The following is a 20,169-nucleotide window of genomic DNA, read 5'->3' on the forward strand; positions in this document are numbered from 1 at the left end:
TTGGGCCCGGCGGCGACAATAAATTAGGAAATCGTGAGCGTGACGATACAGACATTATTGCCCATTCAATAACATAAATACCACATATTATCGCTAGACTAGAAGTTAACCTTTTCTTTCCTGTCAAGGATTCGTTCCCCCTAAAAGGAGACTAGTTCATTAAAAAAATGCTAAAAAAATATCAAATCAAAACTGACAATGCGTCGCATTAGGCACCCGTGAAAGGTACACGAAACCACCGAGACCGCTGCCAAACGTGTCAGCGGTAACTTGAGCGACCGGGGGTCCCTCCCGTCTACCCATCCGAACCAATAATTCAAACTGGCGCCTGAGATCGCACGGCTAGGCCGAGCAGAGAACACCTGCACACCCACACCACCGCCAGGAATACGCTTTCGTGCGCCCGCTGGTAATCCCCCCCTGTCGACGCCACCACCCGGATCCAGTTCATACGTAGCACCGCCACCAGCACCACGCGGGGACCATTTCGCCTGCCATGTCACGCGCGCACTGCCTCCGACGCGTTCGCGCTATATAAACAGCTCACCACCCAGTCCCACCACCCTGTTTCCTCCTCCCCCAATCTATTCTCCCCCCGCTCCGAATTCTTAGTCGCGACAATCCCACCCCCAGATCGAGAGCTCCGGCAGATTTCGCGGCGGCCGGCCGACCCGTCCGTCCCTCTCTCCGTCCGTCCCTCCCCGCGCGTCGTCGGCGGCCTCGCCCTCCGCCCGCGGGTCGGCGGCGCGCCGCGGGTGTTTTCTGCGCGCGCGCGGGCGTGTGCGTCCCTGTCTGACGGATTCCCCCGGGGTGGATTTTCCGATCAGGATGCCTTCTCCCCGCCCGTACGTAAGCTTCCGATGCCCTGGGCTTTTCCCTGATCGGGTGGGTTTTATCGGGGTGCCTGTTTGACGGCGCCAAGCAATCGCGGGCCCGTCGATTCCTGCGAGGAGCTCCTCCGGCGATCGCGAGGCATTTGTTTTTTTGTTTGTTTCGCTGTTCGTTAGTTGCCGCCGTAGGCTTGCGCCGCCCGCCGTCTCCGTAGCCCTTGCGTGCTCCCCGGCCGTCGGGCTCCGCCTCGACGCCCGCCACCTCTCTCCTGCCGCCGACAGTCGTTGAGCGTTGCTGTGCCGCCGGCTTAGTTTTTTTTACCAGAGTTGCGTGTGCTGCGTCCGGAGGTCAGGGGCCGAACATTTGGATGCATCCGTAAGTCTATGGTCTTAATAAGAGTATTATACTTGACGACGTGATAGGTGAACTACATGTGGACTTGGGTGCTTTCCACTGTATAGATTATTTGGCGTCTGGCTACTCCTGTTGGGACAATCGGTGTCCTTCAAGGAACACCTGTTTTTGGAGCTTTTTAGTTTAGTTGCCCATGTTCTTAGAATCCTAGTAGTACCTATTATTTTCGGGAGTACTGTACACTATTCAAATTTATTCTGTATTATTTTCGGATGTTACATGAGCTTAGTGGTGCGACTTTGTAGAATCCACTGGTTGTTATTATATTGACACAGTAACTTATTTTGCACTATCTCTGTAATTCTGGTGTGTCCTCTGAACTTCTGCTTCCAAATCCCCAATTTACGCTGGAACTTATAAACCAATGTACAACTAGACAAGCTCAATGCGAATGACTGGAGATTCTTGTAGTGCTGACCTGGATATTTGTAAAATTCTTAGATTGCTGTGATGGATATTATATATTTCTATGTATGCGTGGTCCCTTCAGTTTCGGGACTAGCAGTCAAGATGATTCAGGGTTATTATATTTGCAGGTGGTCATATTTTTTGCTTGATAATCTGGTAAATCTGTGTCATGAGTAAAATGTGTCATGCAGTTGAATCAGAAGAGGCAACCATGGATGGGGAAAATAACGTCCTTACCTGTAGTGATTCTTGCTGGTACAAGTGTAGCCATGGTATTGATTCATCAGGGACAAATGGTGAGATGGAATGGCTGAGCATGCAGACAAGCTCTTGTGGCACTCCTTACAGCACTCCTTACGGCTCTCCCCGTTTTAGCAGAGGAAGTTCTTCTTCCAGCTTTGCTAGTTGCTTTTCAAGCTTTGGTAAGTTTCTGTGCACCATTCTCTTATAGCTAAAATACTACCACTTCTATCATTCTGATTATTTGTTAACTTAACCTAACTATATTTATGCTCCTTATTTCTCAGGTGGCTCCCTCATGGATACTGACTCTGAAGAGGAAATTGAGCTCCTAGATACCGGTCAACTTCATCCTGATATCTTTGTCAGTGATGAATTTATGGAGCAAGGAGAAGAGAATCTAGTAAAAGAGGAAGAATGTGAACCCAGTCATACTACTGTATTCAGTGGTGGTGCTAATATTCCCATCCCAGCTGACCAAAATATTCTATCTAGTCAAACGCAGTTGGAGACTGATCAAGGTGCCACCAAGGAAAATTTTGATGCCGGTAATGTCATCTTGGACACAAATGTATCTTTGGAACCTGATCGAGATATCCTGACCAATGATCAACTTACAGGAACACAATATGGTGAGGAGGTTACTAGCCTTCCCATGCCAGGAGGTGAAATAGTTCCGTTGAATGAGCAAGTTATGGATCAGGTTGACAGTAATAAGGAAAATACTATAGTTTACAACAACATATTGAATGCTGAGTCAGGCATGAAAGCAGATGCTGACTCTGAGAATGGAATTGACTGCCTTTATCCACTAGTTTTGCCCAGTTTTGAGACAGACCCTCTCATTTGGTTACCACCAGACCCAGCAAATAAGGAGGAGGATGTTGATACTCTTGCTAATCCCGATGATGATAGTGACAATGATACTAAGTGGGGTCAGTCAAGTTTGAATCTTAGCTTTGACGAGGAAGGAAGCAATAATAGCCGTGGAGATCAATTGCAGAAAGCAATGTCAGAAGTTATGAATGGGCAATTCAAGATCCTTGTTAGTCGTTTTTTGGCTGCTGAAGGATTCTCCTTGTCTGATGGAGCAACCGACAATATCTGGCTTGATATTGTTGCTTCGTTATCGTGGCGTGCTGCCTTACTCGTCAAGCCTGATGACAATATGGGAAATGCAATGGATCCAGGGTTGTATGTAAAGGTGAAATGCATAGCTTCAGGATCTTGCCAGCAGAGGTAACGTGCTAGCGTTCCTCCTCGTACTGCTCATTTTGTTGCCTTATGATGCCTCAACTCTGTACTCACTCTCTTTCTTTGATAGTGAAGTGATCAACGGTCTTGTTTTTAAGAAGACCGCCGCACATAAGCAGATGCGTGCCAACATTAAGCATCCTAAACTGTTGATTCTTAAGGGTGACATTGGTCAATTTTCCACCGGGCTATCATCAATGAATTCAATGAAACAGGTCTGCATGCATGCTCTTAGTTAAATTTATTTATGTTACAGAGTTACAGTATCATATGATAAAGAAAATTTACAAAATTCCCATTCACCATCATTGACCAGGAAAGCGAGCAGTTGGAGAAAACTCTCAGCGATATGATAGGCAAATGCCGGCCGGATGTTATATTGGTGGAGAAAGCGGTTTCACGAAATGTAAATGAATATGTTCAGAAACAAGGAGTTACCTTGGTTAGTGACATGAATATCCATCGCCTGGAAAGAATCGCTCTTTGTACTGGTTCTCCAATCATCTCATTGCAGGATGTTCGTACGAAAACTAACCTTATTAAGCAGTGTGAATCTGTCAATTTCAAAAAAATTGTTGAGGAGCATAATCTAACTGTAGAAGATGGAAGGAGGTCACCCAAAACTTTTTTATTTCTAGAAGGTTTTCCGAAACCTATGGGATGCACAGTATGTCTTCTTCTTTTTCCTTATTTTTATGTCATCTTTCCTCTTTCTGCTCTGCAATTTTAACTTTGTGTTTTTTTACTTCATAAAATAATTCTTGATGTCTATATGTTACTACCTCCTTTTTGGTTTAAAAGGCCCACGTGCATCGCTAGATAATTTGACCAATGTAACACGAGTAATATATCACAAAAATATACCATTAGAAAAACTTCAAATGTTATATCTTCTGATGGTATAATTTTTGTGACATATACAATTTGTATTATATTGGTCAAATTGTTGATCTAGGGATACGTCTGGTCCTTTTTAACCGGAAAGGAGGGAGTAGACAATTCATTTTATGATCATTATTAGGACTGCGTTGAAGCGTTTGTGTCTGAGACTGAGACAGTGCTATTCTTCTTTCTCTCTATATATTGTCTCCTTTTTGGTAACTTAGAATAATCTAGCCTTTTTCTTCTGTTTCTCGGTGGTTTGTACTTTTGCTTTCTAAAGCTTTTTCTTCTAATAGAAAATGACATACATTTAGGGGTGTGTTCGAGAAAGAAAGTACTGAGTTGCTCATGATGCTGCTGGTAACACCATTATTCTGTTTGTTTGCATAGTATTGAATTGGAAATTCGGAATGCATGAGCAAGGGTAATTTATTTCATTGAACCTTATATATAGCGAAGTGCACAGAGTACACATTTTTGCTCCTTGGTTGTGCTAACATTTCCATTTGTGTTCAGTATCCTATATTGTGTGATCTTTTATTTTTGCTCTTTCTGATTAGCTTGAACTTCTCTTGTAGATATTGCTAAAAGGATCAACAAGTGAAACATTGAAGAAGATTAAGCGTGTTCTCCATTTCACTGTCTTTGCAGCTTACCATTTGATCCTTGAAACATCATTTTTCACCGACCAAAGATCATTTATAACCGAAAAAAATGCTTCCTGTAAAGAGGACTGTTTAAAAATCGATTCACAGCTACATTTTCCTGGTAGCACTTGTGATGAGCAGTATGCTAATATGGAGGAGTTAGCCGACACTAAAAACTCCATGTCGCAGCATCTTCATGATTCCGAAATTAAGAATTCCAGAGATTCCGACAGCCAATGTATTCAGTCTAATTCATCGCGGACTGATCCAGATCCCTCGACAGATATTATTGGGGACATCTCATATATCAGCTCTGCTGAGTCAACTTCAGGTGATGGGTTTGATGGGTCAAATATTGCTGCTGCTCCAGAAAAATTATATACGCATAAAAAAGAAGCATCTGGCAAGAAATTTAAAGAAACTTTTGATGATGGAACGCACACGGGGACTAGCACTTCTCTAAATCCTCAGACCATACTAATTTCGATGTCCAGCCAAAACATCAGGAATAAAGCAGTTTGTGAGCAGAGTCATCTTTCCAGGATAACTTATTATGGGAATTGTGACACATCTCTTGGGATGCATTTGCAAGATACTTTACTTAATGAGGTCATACATCTTAATTCTTGTTATATTAATTTAACAAATCATTCATTGGCTTTAATTATGCGTCAGTAACATGTAGATTACTTGCAGAAGCACAATTGCTTATCATGTGGTGAGCCTCCAGAAGCTCACATGTACTCTTACACCCACCATGATGGTACCCTCACTGTTCTTGTGAAAAGCCTTCCATTGGAGGAAGCACTTTCTGGTGAGGGTCAAAGAAGAATTTGGATGTGGACCAGGTGCTTGAGATGCAGTGGTATGCCCACACCGAGGGTTATAATATCTTCCTCTGCACGCAACCTCTCGTTTGCGAAGTTTTTGGAACTCAGTTTCTCAACACATTCTTCTGCTAAGAAGCTGTCAACATGTGGGCATTTGCTGCACAGGGACTGCCTACGTTTCTTTGGGTAAATTTTAGCAGGATGTTCCGACGTAAACATAGAAGTTCATTTCCAAAATGATATCACTAAAAATTTCTTGCTCTTGCAGATTGGGATCCAAAGTTTCTGTGTTCAGATACTCATCTATTGAAATATATTCCGCTACTAAGCCACCAATGACTTTGCAGTTCCATAACCCAAACAGAAAAGATTGGCTCGATGTTGAAGTTAAGAGTGTGCGTTTCTACAAATATTTTGCTGCAGCCGTACATTTTTATTTAGCTAAATCATTCCTCATCTTAACATACTTCTATGCTTGAAGGTCCTTGCTGAATGGAAGCTACTCTTCTCTGAAATTGAAAACACTATACAAGGCTTGAAATCAAGATACTCTGGTGAAGCCATGGGGAAGAACACAAACAGTTCAGCATATGAGGGAATATTTTTGGAAGTCGGTAGTATGCTTGCACAAGAAAGGAACGTACTTGAGGTAAGCCTATTTTTTTCTCTAGGTTGATTCTTCTCCTGATCCAAGGGTTGAGTTTTTGACATGTTAATATATCTTCTATATACTAGGTTTCTCTGAAGGCATTTGACCACATTGCAAGGCCTGAGACTTGTGCTCACGAGATCCTTAGCTTGAACTGGCTGTATCAGCAACTTCTTCTTGGATTCTATGTTTGGGATGTCCGTTTGTATCATCTTCTTCAGTACATTAAACTTGATGGCGCATCTTCAGACAATTCTAACCACAAAAGCATATCGGAGAATGAGCTGAGTTCTAAAAATATTTCCGTACCCATACATGGGGACACACTATCTGTCCTGAATATTGGAGTGGAAAGACTGGAAGCAACTATAAATTCTTCTGACGATGTTGACAATTCTCGTGGTGGCATAATTTCAGAGAAGGATCAGCTTACTGAGAAATCACCAATTAAAGAGCTTGGGTCTTCTCCAGGTGAGGTTGATGAAAATGGGTCACATCAAAATGTGTTACCAGTTAAGAATGATGAACACCCTGCACCAGCCAGAGGCAATGAAATTTACCCTATTGCCATGCCAAGTAAACATTTGCCTGTATTGCAAAACTTGTTGGATTTCGTGAGTGATGACACAAGAGAATGGGTCTGGAATAAGTTGAGTCACTTGGAAATGGGATACAAGAAAGAAATTGAAACTGGCGATTTGAATAAGTTCCATCTCATCAACAAATACACCCCAACTTCTTCATCACTGACACAACTCAAATGTCAAATGAATTTGATGCATTTTGTAGCTGGCCCCTGTGGTAATATTTTGTCAATTGTTGAGGAAGAGATATCTAGCATCATTGCTTATGCACTGGCTATATCTGAAGACCAAGGAATTTATTCTGAAGCTGCATTTGAAAAGGATGAACTTTTATCTAGAAGAAAGCTTGATAAGGTTGCACCTAGCAACTTGGCCAGAGGTACCTCTATGCCGTCATCAGTTATCTCTTCGAAGGAGTCTTTAGAAAAGGATCATAGCCTACTAAACAACACATCGTCATTATCATATGAGGAATCAACATCTGGATTTTATGATTCATTTCTGTCAGCATTAAAAGATATGCATCCTGAAATTTGTCTGAATAGTGAAAAGCTAGGTTTGAAGAGCAAATACACTGTGGTTTCTGTATATGCAAGGCAATTCTATGAGCTTCGGAAGATATGTTGCCCATCCGAGCTTGTGTATATTTCATCCATAAGCCGTTGTAAACTATGGAATGCACAAGGTGGTAAGAGCAATGCTTTTTTTGCGAAATCAATGGATGACAGATTTATCATAAAAGAAATCAAGAAAACAGAGTTTGACTCGTTCTTAAAATATGGTCTTGAATATTTCAAGCATTTTAGTGAATCTCAAGTCTCAAGTAACCCTACTTGCCTTGCAAAAATTCTGGGAATATATCAGGTACAGAATGAATTTTCTGCAAAGCTCTACCCTGTTAATGCTCGCACTATTGTTTATGTTCTAATTATCTCTAACCACTATTGTAGGTCAAAGAAATTAGGAATGGCAAGGAGGCAAGGACTAGTTTCATGATTATGGAGAATCTTTTATTTGGCCGTAACATACTGCGTAGATATGATCTGAAGGGTGCTCTTTTCTCACGATATGTTGCTGATTCAACAAATCCAGAAAGTGTACTGTTGGATCAAAATTTTATTGAAGACATGCGTACCATGCCTATCTACATTAAAGGAAAAACCAAAAACTTCATGGAACGTGCTCTTTGGAATGATACATCCTTTCTATGTGTAAGTATGCCTATATTCCTGCAAATAGTTTTCGTTGAGTTCATATGCATTTGGGCGTATGCCCATTACGTTGGCTGTGAAGCTCACAAGTTGTGTTTCTTGTGTTTCCAGAACATGAATGTCATGGATTACTCCTTGTTTGTTGGAGTGGACAAACAGAAGAAGGAACTTGTATTCGGGATAATTGATTACTTGAGGCAGTATACCTGGGACAAACAACTGGAGTCGTGGGTGAAGACATCGCTTGTTGTCCCCAAGAATCTATCTCCAACAGTAATCTCTCCGAAGGAGTATAAATTAAGATTCAGGGCATTTATGTCTCAGTACTTCAAATCAGTTCCAGATGGTTGAGCCTCGAGGCGTGATCCTTTGTGATGTTGGTGCCTGAACCTATAGTGAACTCTTGAGTATGGTGCATGCTGCCATGGTACTTGTCTTACTGGAAAATATGGTTGAGTCCATGTTTAGCATGCCAACAGCGTCTTATATATGTGTTCAGTGTTAAGTTTCGTTCTGTTCATATTTGTGGTGTGTGTATGATTGTCGATATTGCTTCTCGGCTGGTGTACATAGCATTAGGACTTGAGATACCCGCAAAAAGGTCAATGAATGGTGATTGGCATGCACATACCTGAAGAAATGATCTTTGTTGATGATCCTAGGGTGGAAAATGTGTAATCAAATTTTGAAATTGGGAATAGATGCTGGTAATAAAACTGTCGAAAATGACTCTCAGAATGCGCAGGGTAGCCGCGCATCTTTCCATAGTGTGAAAGTTTGAGGCTTCTATGTTTTACTTACTTTGTTTAAGCAATGACTGGTAATTTGTGTCTACGAATTTCCATTAGTTGGTCGAGCCTTCTTTTACTACTAATGTTAACATTTTTAAAATCTTTTCAGCCATTTATTAAATAATACTAGTATATCATTGCTTCAACAATCCGTTAATTGCTAGAAGATGGTTTAGTTATTAGATGTGTGTAACCCATATGTACATGAGATTGTTTCTATTAGGTGAACTATGGTGTGCATTAGCGAACCTGAACAATTTCACTTAAATAAAAGAATGGGGACATAATGCAAGAATTACGAATCATAGTAGAGGACACTTGCACCAGAAAGAACAAGGGAAACCGATACAAAATCGGAAAGTGAGCAATGTCTAGACTACGACCAGGGGAGGGGGCGGCTAAAGTAAAAGGTATATAGTCTGCACTTGAACCAGGGGAGGCGTCTTGCTATTAAGACTACACAAAGAAACACCTCCCTGTTTGCCCAACGGACACTCTACGCCTTAAGCTAGGATTGTCACTGGCACCGTTGAATAGCATCACGCACCACTGAGATCACATCGCGACACCAGGGGTGATGATGTCACCGAAGGGCAATGTTCCATCAAGATGACAGATCTGTTCCATACACTATCGAAATGAAATGGCGAACAGTTAGAACGGGGTGGATAGATTACTTAGGGAATCTCCAACGATATGCATGAAAACAGACACACCAAATATGCATGGACATGTCCGCGGACGGCTTTAGGGGAGCCGACCATCCAACCCAGTGCGTCAAATAAAAACTGACATGACATTAGTATTAGTATTGGGAACTTTTGCATAGCAAAAGTTAAGGGTTTAAACCGACCATAGTCTAAATCTTCACCGGCCATGGGCATATCCATGTCCCATGTCCTCGTGGGGACCACACTTTAGCTGATCAAAGTCATCTATTGTGCATATACAGTGATCCCAAGATCAATGCTCACTTAACACAACGAACGGAATATGACTGGTTACATCCATTACATAATGATAAAGTCTTACATAAATAGAAACATTATGGTCAAGTCTTACACATCAATGCCTCACGAGCGAAACTCCAAATGAGATAACAGCGGAAACTCCAACGATAACTTGATCCCTAACCATCATGTCTTATCCCTACAGGCATTCTGACTGGGAGGTGTCCTAATTCGCAGGGGCGTCGTCAACAAACTCATCTTCTAGAAAGAAATCCTCCATGCCTGACCAAGTTAATAGCCAGGGACAACAATGCTAGATGAGTATTTTGAATGTACTCGCAAGTAACCCACAAAAGAGTGATAACAGAATATTCATGTAGGGTTGAGTACAAAGAAAGGGTGCTTCTATACTATATTTCATTATCTGCGGAAAGCAATATTTGGACACATGTGAGCCTATAATTTTGCAAAACAATTTTAAAGCATCTAAGTATGACCCTATGGGTCAATGTTCTTACTCTGAATCCAACCAATAATATATATTCATGATTCACCATAATCCAAATTCCCCATTCATACTATCATCAAAATCCAACATCCTCATAATCAAGTTCCATATAGGTCATTATCCCGGGACAAGGTCCACATTTAAATGGCCATTCCACTATGCATCACACCAAAAGTACCACCTACCATGAGTTTTTAAATCCAAAACACCGCACAAGTTTAGTGCGGCCTCACTAGTCGTCCTTGACCGTGGACATAGCTATTCAAATAGTTGTACACTTTGCAGAAGTTGTATACTTTACCCACAACATTCGAAATGATTATTGTATAAGCCATGGCCCAACATACTGTAGGATTGATAAGTATATCCAGAAGGGGGTGAATAGACTACTAAGATCAAGAAAGGATTCTTTTCCCAAATTTAAGTTCTTGGCAGATTTAAACTTTTCTAGCAATTATAGGAGCACCCTACACATGCATATTACTCCTATAAATGATGTTGAAGTATCCGCTTCCTGGGAGCCTTCGTGGGTTAGAGTGCCTCCGCGCAGACCGTTTTGCGCACGCACGGTGCGGCTGACTCCCTGGGGTCCTTCGTGATGTCCAATTTGTCCGGATAACGCGCACCCGGGCAGCGTGCCTTGGGGGTCCATGACGGGTGACGGGGTCCTAAACCCAAGGTACCTAGCATAAGGGAGCCCGACCTCAACCTTAACCTAGGACCACTAGGCCCAAGGAGCATCAGGAAACCCTAAGAAGGCGAAGAAGGAGGGCGTGTTCCCCAAGATAGAGGGCGGTGGCCTTATTGATCTAATCCCCCCCCCCCCCTGTGTAAACCCTAGACCTCTCATGTCTATATAAAGTGAGGCCTAGGTCCTCATTAGGGATCCAATCTAAAACTCAACTCTTGTAGACATCTCAAACACCATTGTAATCCTCTGCACAAGGTATCCCCTCATCATGGATAACAAGACAAAGCATGATGTAGGATATTACGGGTAAATCATGTGTGCAGGCCCCGTCTCGGTACTTCCGGTCTCGTCATGAGCCCTACCAAGGGATCTGATGAGAATTTGCTCCATCAGCGGGTGGGCCGCGGGCGTGGGCAAGGCCACCGGCATGTGGTGTTTTTGGCCGTGCCCGCGTGCATCTAGCACGCTGCTCGTGTGCGACGGGGAGGCCAGGTCTGCCTGTCAGCGCCTTCGGCCCCGCCGGCCTAGTTTGATCGCGACAAGTGGGTCGTACATCATGCACGCGTATGTTGAGTCGCGTGAGGGGCGGCCTTCGCCGGGTTGGTTCGCTCGAACCAGCCAGGTCTTGAGTCGCACCTGCTCGTGCATGGGTCCAGCTTGTCAAGACCGTTTGCCCCGTGCCGGGTTGGTTCGCTCGAGCCAACCGTGTCCTGTGTCACGTGTATAGAGCCGGCTCGCGTGTGGGGCCATCCTGTTAGACTATTCAGTTGGGCCTGCCGGGTACGCGCGGGCATCTTGGCAGACCTACACACAGTAGGACAGGCCCCACACACGGCCACACCTGTGGGCTTTTCGGTATTTTCCTTAAGGCGGTGGAGTTTGGTGGCTGCATAAAAGGACGCCCTCCCAATGTCCGACAACCTAAATTTATTTTCCCATCTCTCTCACCTAATCTCTTCGTAACTCTCTTCGCATGCTGTAGCCGACGTAGCGCCGATGCGGGAGGGGTAGAAGAAGATGGGGAGCTCGATGGCGGGGTGGATTTGGTGGCAGTGATGTGTACGCATCAGAGGATGGCCCACGAGGAGAGCTTGACGTGTTGGCGGTGAGCTTCCTCTTTCCATCTTTCATATTGCCATCGATGCCCTCTTCCTCTCACCTCATGCCAGTTCTCTGCGGTCTGGGCTAGAACAATGGTTATTTGTGGCGAAGCCAAAGACGCTTGCTCAGGGAGAGGTAATGATGACGTTGCCATTATGCAACGTCGGCCAGGTTTGTCTTCACAATGGTATATTGTGTGTGCTGGTCAGCAGATTGTGATGATTTTACCCCTTTTTTCTTAATTAATTGAGCAACTTTCTTCTTTGTGATGAATGAACCGAGTCCTAAGTGTAGAATAGTTAGTTTGGGAGAGAATCGATCGCATGCATTAGTGCCCAAAGGGCACGTATATGTACAGCTACAAAACCAGCCTATGCTTGTCCTCCAAGATCTAATCCTAGTTGAAAAGGAAAGGATAGATGTGGAGGTTTAGATAGGAAGGAAAAGATGACATGAAGAATATCCCTAATACATGCTACGTATTCTTACACCCCCGCGCAGTCGAAGCGTCATCCGAGGTGATTCCAAGACTCGATCGAAATGCTTCGAATGAATTTGTTGGAAGCCCTTTGGTCATGATGTCCGCAAGTTGATGGGCTGTCGGAACATGGACAACACGAAAGTGTCCCAAAGCTACATTCTCGCGTACAAAATGAATGTCCAATTCAACATGCTTCGTGCGGTGATGATGAACGGGGTTGGCTGAGAGGTAAACTGCAGAGACGTTATCACAAAACACCACGGAGGCCTGATCAACAACACAATGAAGCTCACCAAGTAGTTGTCGAAGCCAACAACATCCAGCCACGGCATTGGCCACTGCACGGTATTCGGCCTCAGCACTCAAACGGGAAACAGTAGGTTGGCGTTTGGAAGACCAAGACACCAAAGAGTCCCCGAGATAGATGCAATATCCCGATGTAGAGCGACGAGTGTCAGGGCAGCCGGCCCAGTCAGCATCAGAGTATGCAGCAAGGGCGATGGAGGGGCTGCCTATGATCCGAAGCTCGTGTGAAGTAGTGCCGCAAAGATAATGAAGCAAACGCTTTATCAACCAATGAGCATCACGCGGAGCATGCATATGCAAACAAATCTGTTGAACGACATAGGCAATGTCTGGCCATGTTAAAGTGAGATAGTGAAGAGCACCAGCAATGCTTCGGTCGAAAGATGCGTCTGTCACAAGTTCAACGGAGGCAGACGAAACCTTGGGCTTAGTATCAACTGGCGTAGAGGCAGGCTTGCAATTGGACATAGCAGCGTGATCAAGAATCTCCTCAGCATATCTCTCTTGATAAAGAAAGAAACCAGAGGCCGTGCGACGAACGGCAACACCAAGGAAAAAATGAAGAGGCCAAGATCCTTCATCTTGAATTCCGCGCTGAGAGAAGTAATGACCATCCGAATAAAATCTATGGAGGAAGCTATGAGGACAATGTCATCAACATAAAGTAGCAAATAGGCCATGTCCGAACCACGACGAAGCATGAACAGTGAGATGTCTGAAAGGGCCGAAGTGAACCCAAGGCGCCCAAGAAAATCACCGATGCGCGTGTACCAAGCGCGAGGAGCCGTTTGAGCCCATAAAGTGATTTGGACAGCAGGCAAACATGCTCAGGGTTGGCGGCACCAATGAACCCCGTAGGTTGAGCACAGTAGACACGCTCATATAGAAGTCCATGAAGAAAAGCATTGGATACGTCCAACTGATGTACCGGCCAGTGGCGAGAGGTGGCAAGATGCAAGACCGTGCGAACCGTGGCAGGTTTAACAACAGGACTAAAAGTCTCACCGAAGTCTATGCCAGCACGTTGTGTGAATCCTCAAACAACCCAACGTGCTTTGTAGCGATCCAAGGAGCCATCGGGTTTGAGTTTATGCCGAAATACCCATTTGTCGATGACGATGTTAGCACCACGAGGTCGAGGCACAAGAGTCCAAGTGCGGTTGGCCTGCAAAGCATCATACTCGTCTTGCATGGCAGACCGCCACGCGGTATCACGGAGGGTCGCACGAGCCGATGTGGGAAGCGGCGATGGCATGATCGTGGCGACATGAGCATCCTCAAGGCGACGGCTGGGCTGTAGTAGACCACGGCGGGCACGAGTGGTCATCGTGTGAATGGAGACGTCGGAGGGATGGAGCCATGGGGCAACACTCGTGGTGCAACTAGGGCTGCCAGCGGTAAAGAAGCAGCGAGCTCGATGGCAGGGCCGGAGGAAGCCGTGGAAGAAGACGACGAGTTGGGCGTGGCTGCTGGGGAGTCGTGGAAGACAGCAGCCGCTGCGTCGAGACTGGCTGCCGTGGCAGCCGAACGGGCTGCAGTAGCATCCGAACTGGCTGCCGTGGCAGCCGAACTGGGCGAGGCTGGAGCTGCACCCGAAGAAGGGGCTGCCATGGCACCAGAATTCGCTACCATAGCAGCCGAACTGGTACCCACGGTAGAGGGGCTTGGCATCCTGGCAGGAGAGGTAGCAGCCGTAGTGGCCGCCGATGGGGATGCAGGGGCGGCCACAAACTGGACTCCCAGCGACCCGTGGAGCGGGCAGCGGGTCACGACGGCGAGGGGCCAGCGGCACGCGGAACACCACAGCGTCATCTTGAGAGATCGAAGCTGGTGATGACGGCAACTCCTGCGGCATGGTCCTAAAAGGAAAAAACGCTCTCGTCAAAAACAACATGGCGTGATGTTAGCACACGGCGACTGACCGGATCATAGCAGCGGTATCCACGGTGATCAGGAGGGTAACCAAAGAAAATACAAGCGAGAGGTCGAGGTGAGAGTTTATGAGGAGCGGTGGAAGTGGTGTTTGGGTAACATAGACAGCCAAAGACTCGAAGATGAGAATAATCAGGTGGTGAACCAAAGAGAAGTTAGTGAGGAGGAAGATTGTTTCATGGCCGACAAGGTCGAAAATTAAGAATATAGGTGGCGGTGTTGAGTGCTTCAGCCCAAAACCTAGGAGGCATGTGAGCATGAAATAATAGAGTGCGGACACTATCATTCAAGGTGCGAAGTATTCGTTCAGCACGACCGTTTTGTTGTGATGTGTAAGGACATGTGAGACGTAGATGGATGCCGTGCTGTGCAAAAAAGTTGCGTGAAGCATGATTATCGAACTCATGACCATTGTCGGTTTGAAAAGCTATGATATAGCGTTGAAATTAGGTGGCAACAAAAGCATGAAAATGAGAGATAGTAGGAAACACGTCCGATTTGCGGCGCAAAGGAAAAGTCCAAACGTAGCGAGAATAATCATCTAGAAAAATAAGATAATATTGAAAACCCGAAACACTTGTTATAGGAGACGTCCAAACATCGCAATGAACAAGAGCAAAAGGAAAGCTAGCTTGACTATCTGATTGTTTGAAAGGTAGACGAACGTGCTTCCCCAATCTACAAGCATGACACGTTGTAGGGGGTGATTTATTACAAGTAAAATCAAAAGAAGATATAGTCCTAGAGAGAGCATCATGTCCCGGGTGGCCAAGGCGTTGGTGCCAAAGGTCGGTGGTGCCGGCAAGGAGAGCTTGAGGTCCGGCGGCATGAGGATAGAGGTCGCTGTCGCTATCACATCGGAGAATCACCGCGCGGGAACGATGATCCTTGACAGAAAAACCAAGATCATCAAATTCAACGTTAACAGGATTGGTACGAGTTAAAAGACGAACAGAGATTAGATTTTTAATAAGATTAGGAGTAACTACGACATCACGTAATGAAAGTGGGAAAGAGGAAGTGGGGAGAGAGGTGTTCCGACGTGAGTGATGGGGAGGGAGTCTCCGTTGCCGAAGATGACAGAGGAAAAGTTAGAGGAGGGGAAGGAGGAAGAGAGGATACCGGGATCGCTAGTCATGTGGGCAGTCACGCCTGTGTCAAAAAACCAGTTGGAGCCGCCTCCGCCGGCACCACCCTGATGCAAGGAGAGGTTGTTGAGGGCGGCATGAAGCTGCGTCTGATCCCATGCAGGGGGCTGGAGCAGCATGGACGGTGGGGGGAAGCCGTTGTAGACCGGAGGACCGTTGTAGCCTTACTGCCAGAGATGAGCAGTGTATGCCTGCGGGGTGGACACACCAGGGCGCGAGCCAAGGAGACCAACGCCGGGTGCACGCCAGTTGGGTGGCGAGGCCTTTGCCGCGGCCACGACCACCCGATGCAGGAGCAGGAGGCGTTGGAGAAGGCACGGGGGGACGCGTGGCCGGTGAAGCCAGCGGCGCGGAGAACCGGTTGGCGACGAGGGCTGTTGCCCGGATTTGCTGAGCATGGCGAGCAAGTCGGCGTTCTTCCTGCAAAATAGCGCCGCGTGCACGGGTGAAGGTTAGACCAGCAGGGTTGATGGTGAGGGCGGCGATGCAGTGGCCGAACTCGCCGTTGAGCCCGTTGATGAAGGTAGTCAACATGTCCTGGTCATTGACTGGAGTGCCGACGTCGCGAAGTGTGTCCGAGAGACACTTGAGGCGGCTCGCGAAGGCAATGACAGAGAGATCGTCCTAGACGAGGTTGAGGAAGTCACGCTTGGTGAAGATGGAGCGTTGAAGAGGATTGTCGCGGAAGAGCTCGGTGATGACGGTCCAAGCGTTGGCGGCGGTGTCGGAGGGTTGGATGATGATCTCGAGTATGTCCTTGGAGACGGTGGTGTACAACCAGGAGACGATGCACTGGTCGATTTGAGCCCACTCGACGTCGCCAAAAGCCATGAGAGCGTCGACGGAGCCATCGATGTGATCAAGAAGACCAAGCTTGCGAAAAGTGAGGTTGAAGAAGGTTTGCCGGATGCAAAAATTGGACTCCTCGAAGTCGAGGATAACGGTGACATGGTTACGGATGTTTATGAGCTGGATGGCGGTGGCACTAGGAGCAGCAGGGTTGAGGGAGCTAGCAGCAAAGGGGTTGGAGGGATTGGACTCGGAGGTGTTGGGGTGGAGGCGAGGTCGCTGAACTCACCAAAGTCCATGGCGGCAGCAAGGGAGGGGTGTAGCTATGGGCAAGGTTCGGCAGTGGCTAGGGCAAGGAAGCAGCGGAAGCAAGGCACAAGACCTAGAGAAAAACTGATACCATGTAGAATAGTTAGTTTGGGAGAGAATCAATCGCATGCATTAGTGCCCTGTATATGTACAGCTACAAAACCAGCCTATGCTTGTCCTCCAAGATCTAATCCTAGTTGAAAAGGAAAGGATAGATGTGGAGGTTTAGATAGAAAGGAAAATATTACATTAAGAGTATCCCTAATACACGCTACGTATTCTTACACTAAGGACTCTGTTTTTTTTAATGTATCGACCTTGAGTTTCTTAATATTCTTGTGTGGCTCAAGAGGTGCTGCAAGTAGATATGCACATAATACGGGCTTTCCCGGTTCCCTACGAAAAAATATTTTTAACTTTTTTTTAACACAGTACAGACACAAGCGCTCATATATACACGCATACACTCATCTCTATAAACGCACACACATACACCCTACCCTTATGAGAACCTTCGAGAGACTGAGTCGAGCACCAGGACTTGAACCCTAGTGGGCTGGAGATACCACTGTATATGTAACCATCCAACCACAGGTTAGTTGGCAAACATTTTTCAACTTGTTTAAGAAAAAAGACCGCTCCCTCGGGTCGATGAAGCAAACTATTTCCATTTGCTGGGAGAACCACCCCATGGTGAACTAGGCCCAATCAGCCCATTTAGTACTCCTCTCGGGCCGATCACTACTTTATAAAAAATCTAAATTCTTGCCACATTATAAAAGAAATAGCTAAAATGAATTATAACAATCAACGTTTTCGGATGCATAAAAAAGTTACACAATTTTGTTGTAGATAATTGACATCCTGAAAGGCAAAATTTTGCTCTACAAAAAAATTCAAAAAAAATTGCGAGAAAAAAAATCAAAAAATTGTGGGTGACATATTTGATTTTTTTGAATTTATTCATGAGATGTTTCATGCCATGTCACAGTGCAAAAAAAAACCATGTTTGTGAGAAAATGTGTTCTTTGTTTTTTTCATGGACCTACTTCATGTATAAAAGTTTATAAATTCAAAATGCCATGTGACAGTGCAAAGAAATATCTAAAGTTTGCCATCCTCTTAATAATAAAAATGCCATGTTATTAATAATAAAACTGGCATGTACAAAAACAAACTTGACTTGTGAAGATCAGGGAATAAAAATGCCTTCCTATTAATAATAAATTATCCTGTACAAAAACAAACTTGACTTGTGAACAATATAAGAAATAAAAATGTCATTTTCTTAATAATAAAATGCCATGTTATTAGTAATAAAACTGACATGTACAAAAACAAACTTGACTTGTGAACACTGAAAACAAATGTTTAAATTTGCTATGTGGCTTCAAAAAATTATAAAAAATTCTCATTTTGATTTTTTTAGATAAATTGCCATGTACCTAAGTAGAAAAAATATTGCCGTCTGCTAAAAAAGAAAAGGAAAAGAAAAAAGGGACCAGAATTCGATCTCAGGTGTCCTGAGTGGAGGTTCGCGTCACTAGCTAGTGCGGTAAGCTCTAGTGTTTTGAATAGGATAATGTCGCTGCTTTTGTATCATAGCGAGCGAGTTTAAAATCGTACGCGTCTCATGTTCCCTGCGCCAAGATTCATACTACAACAAAACCAACGGAAGATAGCGTGTTTGTCGGGATTGGCCCCTGACAAACGGTTGCCAGTTAACAATTATGTAAAAAGGAAGCTTTCCAAATGACTCATTCCTGACCACACTGCATGAATAAATGGACTGGTTTTCTCGTCAGCATTCGGCACAGTACGGTGAGACATGCTTCATAGTATTGGTCAGCTGTTAGGGTATCTCCAACGCGGCCTTCAAAATATCCGCATACATCCGAACCGAGCTATTCATGTAGTTTGTCGTCCAACACAAATTCCTATTTGATTGTGGACACGTCTTCTTTTTAAAAATTTCGCAAACCAGACGCAAACCAAGGGGAGGCTTGCGGGCATCTAGACCTCTGCCACGTCGGACCCTAACACTACCAGCCCACTCAAATCCCCCTCTCGGGCCACTTTTCTTCCACTTCGCCATTGCTCCCTCCTTACTCTGCATTCATACCCTACTCGTTCGACGCCGCCGAAGTACCTCTTCGGTCATCACCCAGGCATTGCCGTATGTGTGAAGCCCCCATCTACACGCATGCCAGTCTTGGACTACGTCGCCATCCATGCAGGATTGGTCCACAGTCATGTACCCTCTGCCCCCTGCCGGTGCCATCCATGGCGGGCACCAGTCACACCAAGCCCGATAGGTGTTCGGTAGTTGAAATTCAAATTGTCCGCTAGCTCCTCCCTTGTTTGGATTATCGACCAGGTAGGGTTGAGGTTTTTTTTTGACCTTCTTGTTGTTTCCTAGAGTAAGCACAAAGACGGGGTATTCGGTGATGAAGGATGAGTTGTTGTGCGATGCATGGAAGGTCGTATCTGCGGACTTTGTAGGCATAAGGTAAGGGGGCTCAACCGTTTTGGCAAAACGTGCATGCTTTGTTTCATGAGAAAAACACTTTGCGCCCTATGAATTGCACATGATCCATGAACGCAATGTGAAGTCACTAGCCCATCGTACACCGCCTCCAACTCCGTCATGAAGTTTTGTGGTGTGATTGCACAAGTGGGGCGAAGGTGGTCATCGGGCTCGCAAACCATTGAGATTGTAAGTTTTGCTTCTTATTACTCTACATGTTAATCAATTCATTGATTCATTTAAAGTTACAACTTAATAATCATCATGTTGTATAGCCCGGACGCGTTGTCGTGTTGTACCAAAGGACCCAGGGCACGCCATTTACGTTCATACTTTTTACGGGAATTTACGTTCATACATTGTTGGACGAAACTCAAGGGTCACAGTGTGTGAGATGACATGTCCGAATTCTGACTCAAGTATCACTAAATTTGGTACCAGTGAATTTAAATAACTTGTTGAACATGCGGTTATCTCGGATGCAATTTGGACTATTGTTGCAATCGGAATATTTGCATGTTATCTATGGATGAATTATGATATTTTCTATATTTTTTGACTTTTGAGTGTTGCAGGCTTAGAAAAGAAAATCAAGGGAAAATATTTAGGGATAGAGTTGGATAATCGGCTCCCGTATCCGTGTCCACGGACAAGTCTGAACCAATCTGTGAACAAACAGTGAGTAC

The 20,169-nt window shown here is 45.1% G+C and overlaps 1 protein-coding gene across 5 annotated transcripts; it reads left to right on the top strand.

Annotated features, from left to right (window-relative positions):
• Positions 1-441: 441 nt before the first annotated feature.
• LOC147980807 (putative 1-phosphatidylinositol-3-phosphate 5-kinase FAB1D) lies at positions 442-8,746 on the top strand. Of its 5 annotated transcripts, XM_087513588.1 has the most exons (13): positions 444-845; positions 1,782-2,075; positions 2,181-2,441; positions 2,514-3,132; positions 3,218-3,362; positions 3,464-3,814; positions 4,608-5,285; positions 5,373-5,692; positions 5,775-5,901; positions 5,988-6,155; positions 6,242-7,603; positions 7,690-7,950; positions 8,062-8,746. In XM_087513588.1, exons 2-13 carry the CDS (start codon positions 1,823-1,825, stop codon positions 8,299-8,301), a joined length of 4,785 nt encoding a protein of 1,594 aa, XP_087369714.1. In that variant the 5' UTR covers positions 444-845; positions 1,782-1,822; the 3' UTR covers positions 8,302-8,746. The 5 variants fall into 5 exon arrangements, with proteins under 5 accessions (XP_087369712.1, XP_087369711.1, XP_087369713.1 ...); XM_087513586.1 differs by having other exon boundaries at positions 442-849; positions 2,181-3,132; XM_087513585.1 differs by having other exon boundaries at positions 442-845; positions 2,181-3,132.
• The last annotated feature ends 11,423 nt before the right edge of the window (positions 8,747-20,169 follow it).

Source organism: Triticum urartu, chromosome 3A (genome assembly GCF_056163025.1).
Source record: "Triticum urartu cultivar PI428250 chromosome 3A, HENAU_Tu73, whole genome shotgun sequence".
Classification (NCBI taxonomy): Eukaryota; Viridiplantae; Streptophyta; class Magnoliopsida; order Poales; family Poaceae; genus Triticum; species Triticum urartu.

Excerpts from the sequence above, each read along its gene's own strand:
- LOC147980807 (XM_087513586.1), top strand. The coding sequence starts at position 1,823 with ATGAGTAAAATGTGTCATGCAGTTGAATCAGAAGAGGCAACCATGGAT. Across the intron at positions 3,363-3,463 it reads CAATGAATTCAATGAAACAG|GAAAGCGAGCAGTTGGAGAA; the intron begins GTCTGCATGCAT and ends ATCATTGACCAG. Across the intron at positions 7,951-8,061 it reads ATGATACATCCTTTCTATGT|AACATGAATGTCATGGATTA; the intron begins GTAAGTATGCCT and ends TTGTGTTTCCAG.